Below are 12,902 nucleotides of genomic sequence, written 5' to 3' on the forward strand. Positions count from 1 at the left end.
TCTAAACTATCAGCAAACAATTTTGATGAATTGAATAAAATTTTGACCGATGTCAATTTTTGTATTAGGTGATCGAGTTAAGCTTAACACACGACTATATCACATTAAAAATTAAAAATAAAATTCATGTTTAAATATCTAACAAAATTATCTTTTAAATCTTAAAGAGGTCTTTTTCATGAGTAAAACGGATTAAAGACTATGTCAATTAGTCGATCTGAATCCCAGATAATAGCATTTGTTAATAGAGCCATAAAACAATTAACGTTTATTGACTCTCGAGGTAGGCGATAACGCCAGGTCTATTAAAAAATCTTTTGGCAGTAGCACTAAATTTCTACTAACTTCACAGGAATGAGTCATCTTTCTTGCCCATTTGCAAACAAACCCGATGACGATCAGTGAAGTGTGAGATAACTTACAGCGAGTAGAAATTTGATATGTTTATTATTTTGTGTTTTTTTCATCAAATTACTTACAAATAGATATTAAAATGGCAATTTTGTAATACAAAAGTAATTTATACTACTAAATAGAAAAAAAGCGTAGAATTTAACGGAAAATTGTAGTTTTTTACGCGATGATAAAATTAAATAGTTTCATAATAAAGAGGGGGGTCTCAGAGACCCATACGATTTACGTAAGCGAACGATTCCTAGCGACTCACGGTAAGTTTAAAAAATGAAATAAAATAACAGCCGAGAAAGTTAAACATCGATCTTTTAAAGTTTACAGTTGCTATGAGTAGTAGGTTTCTATTAGTTAATTAAGTCACACAAACGGGTATCTGGTTTCAAATTTTCATTTGAATTTAACAAATTTTACTATCTAGTATATAAGGTTATTTTTTTTTTGGAAATGATTCAAAAACTTCTAAATACAAACTCGTACCGTGTCCAGAATATCATTTGACTTGAATTATATATTAGAGTATCATTTAAAAATATTGGAATTCCTTATTGACTTTTAATATAGTTTTAAAATACAAAAAACATATGATATGTAATATCTATATTTATAAACAGTATATTCTTAATTCCGAATGAATTGTCGTAAGAATTAAGAAATTTTTCGTTTTGCTAAACTTTAGGTCAAATCTGTACTCACAGATAACTTCATCGAATCAAACTTTGTAGTTGTTGTAACAGACAAAATGTATGTCGATTCGGCAATATTTGAACCTCGACGCTTTCACATTTTAGGCTTTGAAACTTTTATGAATACAAAAAAATTTGGTGTTTTTAGAATTTGTGTGGATATTATTGTTTGTGCCTGAGAACCACGTTTTCTTCAACTTGTTAGAAATTTAAAAATTCCTGCTCTTTTTGTCGAAAATTTCTGAAATTAGGCTTTAAAGTTTGGTTTATCCGAGGAATAATATTAATTCTTGAGTATGGTCGAACGTACGACGATTTTCGCGTTATTAGCATTCACCATTTTTTATAAACCTTATCGCTACCCTCAAAATTAAGGTTGATGCCATATTATAATAATTGATACATAAAAGTTTTTTTATAACATATTACAAGAGATAACTCTATACACTCAGATTCTAATAATGACGAAAAACAGTTAATTAAGGAACCCACTGCTGGATATTTTATTGTTTAGTCGACAGTATTAAAACTTCAAAATCACAACAGCAATATAATTAGTTTGTTGGCATAATGTCTAGAGTACATATGAAAAATTTAAGATATATATTTGTATTATCGATATTAGAAGCATATACAATAAAACCTTCAAACAATAGCCATTACTAATCAGAGGCCATTTAACATTTTTATTAAAAACAAAATGCATACAATTAATTTTTATATAAGGAGTTAACTCCGATAAACAGCCATGTCGTACATCTTTTTTTGTCTTTTATGTTAGGAAAAAAATACTAGGCTATGGTGCTTCGTGGTAAGTTGTTACGTGCAATTGCGGTGTGATATGGTAATGATATATATTCGTTCATACTTAAAAAATGATGCCTTTTGGGAAGACCTCTAAAAGCAACTTGCCCCTATTCAGGCGTTACTCACGCAGAAAAAACCCAGAAAACTCCGTGTGGCCAGCAGGGACCGGCGAGGAGCGAAACTACTAAGAGTTTGGTCATGGGACAGAACTCCTAGTGTACGGAAATGGTACTGTGTAGCCACTAGTCGGACATTTCTTCGACAATGTTGCTGTCAGTGGCCATTATTCAACGATTTGACTATACTTTCAGTTAATTACATTTTAGATTATCTGATATTAAATACACATTTATAAGTAAGAAATGAAACATACATTTTTGGTTGGAATTACAACGCTTACAAATCCACATGCCTAATATATTTGTTAATAATTATTTGTGCTTTTATAAATTTTCAAATATTATTGTAGTACCTGTTATAGAATCTTTTTCAAGTGATGGATTACAAGTTACTATGAAAACTGATGTGTAAGATGTCAAATTATTATATATTTACATTATTATATATTTACATATATTTATCAGATCTTTTTTTTCAAATTTTTAATATTTCAACATATATCTATATAAAATTATATAATAGATATATAAGGTGATTTATAGACAAACTACATAGTCCTGTTTTATAAAATTTATTGAGTTTCCTATAGATTTGTCGGGTTGCATCAGATTTCAATCGAAATAACGGGTCACTCGGTTCTTATTATTGATTTGTCTTCGGCTATTTAAATGCAAGCAGTACAACAAAAATTGTTTCATACAGCGGCCGTCGAAATCTCTGATTTAAACTGATGTGATTACATGAACCACAGATATTTTATGCTAATTTTTTCATGTTACATAAGCGAACTGCAAATGAAAATTAAATAAACAACATCCGTGAAAATATTCGACCTGTTATTCAAATTAAAGTAGTAATTTTAATTCCACGTGGTTGTTTCTTTGTCAAAAAGAGAATTTCGGTAATGTCATTCGAAAAACAAAATTTGAACAGATTGTGCATTACAATAGTCATATGATATAAGTTAATTACAATCGTGTTACAATGTTCACTATGAAACAACGTTCTTTAGTATATTTATATACTTTTGTACAGAGTTTATATACAGTTTATCATTTTGCATTCAGCTGTAATTGTTTTGGCTTTTCATCATCAATTTACTTGCAAACAAACGAAAAACTTAATTGTCAATCGTTAATACGTTGTTTTATCAGATTTTGTGAGTAATGTAATTCAAAATTGTGGACCATAGTAAAATAAAGTTAATGACGACAAGAAAATACTTTAACGAATACAGCGTTATTACCTAATTTACCAATATGATTAAAAATTAATTGACAATATTGAATGGCTTCACTCTGCATTTTCTGCGTGTAATTTTTTTTATCTTGTTTACAAGAATTTCTGTAAAAAATACTACAGAAGAGATGAAATATCCTGTAACTAATAAATAAAGAAGACCCATAATATCACTTATTTCCAGAGGTTCTTCATTAGTAATATCGATTGTCTTATCATCGTAGAAGAAATCGTTTCTTCTTTTTTCATCCAGAATATCTCTATCAATTTTTTCAGATAATCCACTTTGTTCAATACGATTTACCCTGTTAAATATAAATAATTACCTTTCTTTATTACACTTCTTATATATACAGTACATTACTTGTGTTATGCAACATATTAGATATATTTATGATACTTAAATTATAAAAAACTATTTACACCATGAAATTGTTAAATTTGTTGTCGGTTCAGTTACATTTTTTATTATATGAAAGCATTAAATAAAGAAGTTACTAAAAATGTTTTTCAATTACACGAATTTATGAAATTAAATTATGAAGTATCGCACTTTCAATTATTAATTCTCATCTTTAAACACTTAAATAGTAACTGTTTTCTTATTTGCCATGAAAAAATTACGTCATAAACTAAATTTCTTTTATAAATTAAATAACTTTTATGTGAAATTTATAAAAGTCGGTACTATTAAATACATATCTACGAGTACGCACCGTTTTACGAATCTCTACTAATTTTCAGCGATTGAGTGGATAAAACTACTGATCACTAGCAGTTAAACGTTCTTTCATACACACTCATTAGAATGTTCACATGAAAATCTGCATGTTTTATTGTAGGTGTGGGACATCTAAACGATAGCTTATAAAATGTGGAAAAATCAAATATAAGTAGAGTTATGCTAATTTTATTACTATATTACAATGAAAATAAAAACTGCTTTCAGTATAAGTAAAAGCATATACAAAAGGACCGTATGATGTTAGAGAAGAGATGAAAAATTGTGTTTTCTTACGATCATATGCATACAATATAAAATATGAATAATTACTTTTAAATATGACATTGTAGGGTAAATGAAACTTTTGCAAACTAAAAGTTAAAGAATAAATTTTATTTTCAAAAAACTAGAATTCTTAATAAAGTAAAACTTTAATATTTTTGTGTTTTAAATATGTTATAGTTTCTTATAAAAGTTATAAAAACTTTACATTTGTCATTAGAAATGACACTTGAACATTTGCGATGTTTGGCATATGTGGAACGTTGTGGTATCAATTCTTGGCATATAATACAAGTTGTGTTTTAATTAATGACTGTCAGATATTGTTCGCTGAGTTGTGGCAAATTACTTCCGGCATCTCTCCCATTTGTTACACCTGTCACTGCCTTTCGAAACAGTGTTATAGAAGCATCACATTATGGTTAAGCACTACCCGGAGTTCGCAATAGAAATTGTTAAATTTATGATTATGTTCAGTTATTTCACTCTTTAAACAACTAATGCAACGGAAAAGTTGTTCTGTCTTCTTGTGAGTAAAAACGAAACGAATTCTAAATATTACCAGATACAAACTAAACAGCTAACATCATAAGGAAGTAAACTAAGTGGTTACCTGAAATTACGTGTCGTCTGACGGTGATCGCTAGTCGATTCTTTACGCAGAAAAACCGTAACTACTAATGTTCAGTGGCAATATCCTCTGGAAAATTGTAAGTGATAGAAACACATTTTTCGTACTTACGTTTTACAGAGTTCCTCAGCATAATTCACTTTGACTAAATTTATTTGTGTGAAATAGAATTTCGTAAAAAGTATGTCTTCTGAGATGAAGATCTTTTGTTTTTGATGTTTGTTTATGCTCAATTCAATTTTTTGTCTTGGTGCTAGCACAGCATGAGTTCCATTAACTACTTTTTCAATTGGTTCTTTTAACAGCTCTAAATAGTAATAATCTCGACTCTTTTGAAGATTTTTATTAAAAATATCGATGATATTATTTTCAATTATTTTCCCATTGAAGTACGTCTACAAATATATGAAATAAAGAAATTCGTGTGAATTAATATACACACAAAACGTTATTATTTTTATAAAGGATCTAACTTGCAGTTGCTAATATATAATGCTTTAAACTTTATGAATAAACATATTTAATTATAATTATTTTCACTTTATTGTATTCATTTCAGTTATCAGTTAACTTTATCAGGCATTTATAGCAAGAATGTTTTTGTAGGTATAGATTGAGCTAGAGTATTTACGATGGATACTCTGATAAATACATAAGTAAACAACAATATTATATGTTTCAAGCTAAATCAACGGATACAATTTTATATGTGGCTGGTGATTTATCTACGATGTTTAATGATATTATGCAGAAATATCTAAATTATTTGTTCCATTAATTACACGCATAAAATATGTTTCATATTTCGACCAATTTTCCTTCATTTAACCTCCAAAATCTTTTTTTAATACCCATCTGAATTTATGAAAAATTGTTAATTGGCATTTGAATTTATAAACTCTAATGGCACGTTCTAATAAACTAGGAGATAATTTTGATTATGTCAACAACATTCTTTTTATTTACAGCGAAGAATGAATTTTCTTTACCAAGAGAATAATAAGGTAAATCTCACTTTCTTTAGTCTTTATCACAATGAGGTGAATAACAATTCTAAAAAAAAACGAACATTTGAATAGTTTACTTGAACCCGAGAAAAACTGTTGTCATGTTTCCAGATCTACAATATCGACAACTGATAATTATGTAATTTATGTAATTATACAAGCATTTTCTTGTGAATTTTAATACTAGAATCACACCCAAAATCATATTAAACGATTCTTTTAAATAATTTTGTATTTTATATTTATAACTAAAATTATTTTTAATGAAATGATACGTACGTCAGTATAAAGTCGCACAAAGTAAGCTTGTTCATGACTATGCTCGAAGTAAGTGATATCGTATCGTCCTTCTTTTACTGATTGAGCCAATTCCTGAAATGTCTGAGGAATGGTTTCGGTTCCAGGATTAACCATGAACGATGGCAAAGTGCCGACGTATGCTGATGTTAGGACAAATGCAATCAGCATCCAACAGCCAATTAGGATACGAAACGTTATGAGAAAATAGCGATCTACAACTGTATCTGGATAATAAAAAAATAATAAGAAGAAATAATAGTTAAGAAATTACGAAATGAATAAACACGTTTTAGTTTTAGAAATTATCGATTCTTTATTAAATTAGTACTGTATACAATATTTTTCAAAGTGTCATATGTAAGCGGTCGCAGCAATTGCGGAGGGAAAAACTTTAAAAATGTGAAATTTACCAAAATAATCTTTTCTTTTGTAAATACAAGCCAACGATTTTATAAATTTCCGTTAAAAATTATAGAAACTAAACAAAAACCTTGAATCGATCAGTTTAAACTCGATTCCCACGAGTTGAGTTCCTTGTTAAGGTGAGTAAAAACCCTGTGTCATGACTGGTCACCCATCACTCTATTAATTCAAGGAGATCATCACCTCTGACAAAATCCAAGGAAGGGCCTGCAAAACTTTTCTCCATATAAAAAAAGCGTACGATGAGTAAGGATGTAAAAGTAGTCACTGGACGTGTGTGTGTTCCTGGACAGATATCTACCTATCGTCACCGAGCTGATTATCCGTTTCATCCTCCCCGGACTTTCGTCATAAATCTACCTACCCGAACAATTTTCTCCTATAAAGATTTCACCTACAGTTGGACCGAACACATCTACTACGATTACAAGATTTCGTCTATTATTTGATCGACGTTCGCCAATACGATCATCATATACATATTTGATGGTATTTATCTTGCCCGCGATAATTTGTAAGTATTTCCTTTCTCCCAAATCCTTATAGAATTGACTACGATCGCGAATCTTCTAAATAGGAATAGTTAGCGTTCTAAGGAATGAGGTATGTATAATTATGATGTTTCTTTAAATAACCTATACATCCTTATGTCAATTAATCGTACCTAATTAAAAATGTAGTTAAATAAACGGGTATTTTGTTGTAAATCTCTCTGAGTGCTTTCCTTCCGCCGTTCTCTCCGTTCACTCCATTCCGAGTCTAACCCATAAGTAACCGCTCGCGCGAATTTATCGTCTTTGTATCGACCTAAGAATAGTGGTGTCATTCTAACAGAGTATCAAAGAGATACCGGCCCAACGATCACAATCATAATTCATTACGGACAAAAAGTTATTTTACTACGTTACTCTTACACGTTATATTTGTGATGTATTTGGTCTATAAAAATTGAAGTCGTGCACAGAATAATCCAAAATAAAGGTACCCACCTTGTCGAAGGAAGTTTCTCAATATAATCCAACATAATACAGAAAATTTCGGCATATCCTTGTTTTTATTCTCAGTCTCTTTTTTCATTATTGCATACGAAGTTAACAAAATGAAAAGGAAAGAAAAAGGAATACAAATCCAAGTCTGAAATACAAAATATTCATTATTAATTTGTTTTTTTTAAATATTAACGTTTTAATAATACACATTATATTAAAAATTCCGCGTCAGTACGAAATATTTCATATAGATTTGTAATAGCCTAGCAGTGGCCAAGTACATGACACCACCGAACTCTTAAGTTGGATCCAAGTTTATGCACGCCAACGTTCTGGCCGCGTAGTTTTTCTACATTTATTGTAATATCTATCACGTCGATAGAAAAGATTTTCATCCTTATGTGTTAAATAAACTATAAATATTTTCCCTGAAAAGATATTTCTTTTGTTACATGCCCCATGTGTTGCATTGATTTATACTACCAATCAGTATATCTGATACGTTATCAAATATTTAAGGTAACTTTTCCGTGTAAATTTCGATTCGTACAGTTATAAGATGTTATTAAATATATAGAGAAAATAATAATTTTCGAAACATTACCATTACATCGAAAGGTTTCACCAAAATAAAGGCTTTATCTAAAGGTCTTGCAGCACGTATTGCAAATGTAGTTGGAATATGGCGTATGGAAGAAGAATAAGACAAGTAAGTTTCTTTGATATTATAACCCCAGATGCCGATGTCTGCCTAATGAATAAAATTAAATTATCGGAACACATATTAAGACAGTATAACTGCTGATTATAGTTTTATTACCTCGTTCGTGAAAGTTGATATTTCCAACCTAAAATAAACAAACAGAATGTATTTAACGCATGTAATAAAAATTACGTAAACTGTATGAAAGAAACATACTTGAAATTAAGACTATCTGCTAATAGGTCAATATATCTCCGAATAAATGATTTATTATTGTATTGATATTCCTGAAAATGTTGTAATTATTACATAATTTTAAATATCACTTTTTGCAAGTTTAAAGTTTAAATTTCACTTCAAATGTTTAATAGTTCTTTCTCTTCGCTATAGAAAATATTTTCCTGAAAATATAAATACCTTTGGATGGATTACGAAAGTAAAAAAATTTTGTAAAACGGAATATGACTGGCTGAATTAGAAATATTTTTAATAGAAAGCTACTCGAATATTTAAAATTTCTTGAAACTAAACTCAACAGACGGCACTTCGTTATGTTGTATGTGTAATATTGCCTTGCATTTATAAGATTAATTTTTCATTATTTGTATTAATAAATTGTTTAATAATATTTGTAACTGTCTGAAAATGGGCCATCTGCTACTAATTGTATTGTGTCAAACATTAATAAAATAAGATCTATTAATATTAGAGTAATTATCATACTATACATATTTACCTGATTTTTAAACAAACGACACCTGTTTCTCTTAAATTCAAACAAAAGAAATGTCAATATCTGTTACTTGAGATACGTTACAAAAAGTTAATATTTTATTAATTTATTTATTTGTTATCAGATTAAACAATATTGAAATAAAAAATATATTTTTCCATCCACTAGTATTTTATGTCAGTAGGAAAAAAAAATGCAAAATGGTAAATTAATATTCTCAAATTCCTTAAGATTCTCAGGTAAAATCATTCAGAACTCATTATTGTTTCAGATGATATGATAATTGACTTAAAAATCTCTTAAATAATTATTTTAAAACGTAAAAATCATAGTTTTCAAAGTATAAATTAGTTTGGTTAAAGACTATTTAGGTAATCCCAATGGCCACGCTTCCGGTCGCCATCTTGTTTGCGACATGGGCGCGTGCAAACAAGATGGCGACCGTAAAAATTTACCGATACGCGCCTATTTTGAAATGTTTTTTTTAAACTAAAACATTATTAATAGGTAAATCTGCTACTTACTTTCTAATTTGTAATTTTAATTTATATTTTAATTTTAATTTATCTTCCTTTATTTTTTCATGCTTGATGACTTTGTTATACTTGTTTTATGGAACCTTTCCTTCTGTAAATTGACAATCTGACTACTTTTTAGTAGACGTTAACTTTGTTTCGATTAGATTAACTATATTTTTAGTCAATGTTTCCTGGAATGTAAGTATTATTTTCGTTACTTCTGCGGCTACGCTATCGTTCGGCCGCAGGAAGCTGCTGTTCCTCCCAGGCCTTCGCCTGCGACGCTGGCCAGGTCTGTCGCACGTGCTTCGTCTTTCGCTTCGCTGGGTCTCGGTGTATATGTTATGGATAAAGTAATTAATCGGGCATTATGAATAATGCTCGGTTATTATAAATAATGATAAAAAAAAGGGTGCGCAGTGTGATAAATATTAATTAATTTATCAAATTGACCGGTCATTATGAATACTGCTATCACCTAGTCGGGCAAAGTGATAATAATACGTTGAGGAGTGATCATCGGACATACGCTAACCAATAGGCACTCTGAATTGCCGATCGTATCGCGTTGAGCGCGTATCGCGTTTAGTACCGAATTTTAAATTGTACGCCATTAATAAATTTAATTAAAGAAACTCCACTTATTTTATTTACAAATATTTAATTTTGTGAATAATTTTAAAATACTTTATAAAGAGCATGTAATCTTTTAAAACTAAGTACGATTAACTGTATTAATTAAATGGTATAATTTTATCTATGTGCACTATTATGGCAGTGGTTGCAACTGTTTGTGCTCCCGACGGATTTCTCCTGGAGGGAAGCCGCCGGCAGGTCGCTGACTGTTTAACGTCACTAGATATTGATACATTGTGGTTATTGATACATGTGTTCAAGAACTACCGTAAATAAATAACTAATGACGTTAAACAATCGGCGGCCTGCCGGCAGCTCCCTTCACGAGGAATCCGCTGAGAGCACAAACAGTTGCAACTGCCACCAAATTCAGTCGAAAACGCAATACGCACGTGCAACTCAAATACGAATGCTGATTGGCTAGCTTGTTTTGGGTGATTACTTTTCAACGTATTTTTATCCCTTTGCCCAACTAGATTGTAGCAGTATTCATAATGACCGGTCAATTTGATAAATTATTGAAATTTATTACAGTGCCCGATTTCGTTGGTCATTATTCATAATGCCCGTATTAATTAAATACCTCGGTGTGATTATGGACCACAGGCTGTCATGGGATCAGCATATTGAATTCATAACTAAACGAACTGGACTTATTACGCAAGCCTTCAGGCAGGTTGCGAGGAATAGCTGGGGATTCTCCATGAAGCTATGAGCACCATCCATGACCACATATATGTTCCTATGATTACGTATGCTTGTGGCAGTTGGGGGTGGGCTGCACAGAAAGTGCACCCCAAAAGAAAACTTATCTCTTCACAAAGAAAAGTGTTGCTACTAATTACTAAGGCATATCGCACAGCCCCCACTCATAGCCTACAAATTTTGGCAAGAAAATCCCCCATTGATCTGACCATCTTCATGAATGTCAAGCTGCACCATGCCAGATGGGGCCTCGACATTCAAACCAATGACAGTTGCATCCATTCAAGTGCCATTGAAAGACCATACCGATATTGCAACATACCATGTCCTGGGACCTACACCAAGATAAAGTCCTCCTCCCCACACCCGGCCAAGATTGAACTATACACTGATGGTTCCAAAATGAACGATAGCATTGGCTGCAGCTTCGTTGTCTATGAAGACAGCAGGGAGATTCATCACGACTGCTTCCGTTTGGACAGAAACTGTTCTGTTTTCCAAGCGGAGCTCGTAGCTTTACGCACGGCAATCTCTTGGAGCATTGCTAACTATGCTAATACCTCCATCCACATATATACCGACTGCCTATCTGCTTGTAACATCATTGGGAGCAACTCGCTTCATCATCTCGCCTGCGAGATCAGTGACCTCGTTACCAATTCTAACAACCATTACAGCATCTCCTGGACCCGTGCCCACCAGGGGACGGTAGGGAATGAGAGAGCCGACTTCCTTGCCAAATCGGCAACCTCTAGTAACTCAATCCCTATCATTTACAACAAAATAAGTAAACGGTGTCTACGCCACATACTCTGGACAGAATGTCTTCAAATCTGGCAGAATAATTGGAACCAAGAAAATCAGTGTACGACCTACAAGTTCATTCCCAACATACAACAGTTTTTCTCTCTTAAATGGTTCACCCCTAGTTTTCCAGTGACTCAGCTAATAACCAACCATGGAAAGTTTGCCTCATATTTCTACAGGTTTACTCTCAGCGACACCAACCTATGCCCGATCTGCCAGACTGAAGATAACAGTGCTCATTACATCTACGATTGTATCACCCTGAAAAAAGAGAGACTAGACTTAAGGCTTTTAGTAGAAGATTCGGGCCACACCTGGCCTTGTGACTGCAATGTGATACTCTCATCTAAAGAAATATATAAGGCCTTCAGTAGGTTGGCCAAGAAATTCGTTGAACTCTCTCTGGTGATTGTAAATAATTAACTACCTAGCATTTTGCTTTTTATTTCGTAATTTACCATTAACTGTTCATAATCTTATCGTGTTTATTGTCTCACTGCGTCTTGCTACTGTGTTGTCACTCTATTGTCATCCATACAAATTATTGTCAGGTCAATAATTATCAACATATTGTAGCTTAACTACTATCGTGCCAATAACTTGTTAACTATTCTCTTAATGTAATTGCTTGTATTATTACCTGTTTATATTGTATCACGTTTATACGCACCATTTATCTTGTTAGTCTCTAAGTTTACCCTCCTTTTTATAATCAATGTGTAATTGTGTATTATATTCTAATGTATATCCACTTTTGTTTATTATATATTCTGTTTGTATTTGCTTCTGCTGTATATCATTCAAATTTATGTATTTTCAACCCTGGTAATGCCTTTGGCGGGGCCAGGAATGTACTCATTTGTACGTAAATAAATATTATTGTATTGTATTGTATTGAACTGAATTTAAGTAAATTAGGTGACTTTGTATGTTTCGATGTAGTTTTTTATAATATTACGATATACGAACTTTCGATTTTGTAAATTGTATTATACTAAAAAATAAAGTTTTTCGTTATTCTCCTACTTAATGATGTATTTATAATGTTTCTGAACTAAATAATACTTATTAAATTGAAATCCGAGCATTACAAATTACTATGAATATTAGAGAAGACCGTTTTACTATAAACTACTACGTTTTACTACAGCTTACTCCAATGTTGATTCTACGAAAAGTAG

The 12,902-nt window shown here is 31.4% G+C and overlaps 1 protein-coding gene across 1 annotated transcript; it reads right to left on the reverse strand.

Moving 5' to 3' along the window:
• Nucleotides 1-3,360: 3,360 nt before the first annotated feature.
• LOC136986437 (ionotropic receptor 21a-like) lies at nucleotides 3,361-11,373 on the reverse strand (the record flags this gene model as incomplete). The annotated part of the gene is made up of 8 exons (XM_067283960.1): nucleotides 11,302-11,373; nucleotides 8,539-8,609; nucleotides 8,440-8,467; nucleotides 8,224-8,370; nucleotides 7,620-7,764; nucleotides 6,187-6,431; nucleotides 5,012-5,295; nucleotides 3,361-3,568 (listed from the first exon to the last, which is right to left on the reverse strand). Coding segments are annotated over exons 1-8 (1,200 nt in total), but the record flags the coding sequence as incomplete, so codon positions are not given.
• Between the last annotated feature and the right edge of the window lie 1,529 nt (nucleotides 11,374-12,902).

Source organism: Centruroides vittatus, unplaced genomic scaffold (assembly GCF_030686945.1).
Source record: "Centruroides vittatus isolate TY-2023 unplaced genomic scaffold, ASM3068694v2 scaffold_102, whole genome shotgun sequence".
Classification (NCBI taxonomy): domain Eukaryota; kingdom Metazoa; phylum Arthropoda; class Arachnida; order Scorpiones; family Buthidae; genus Centruroides; species Centruroides vittatus.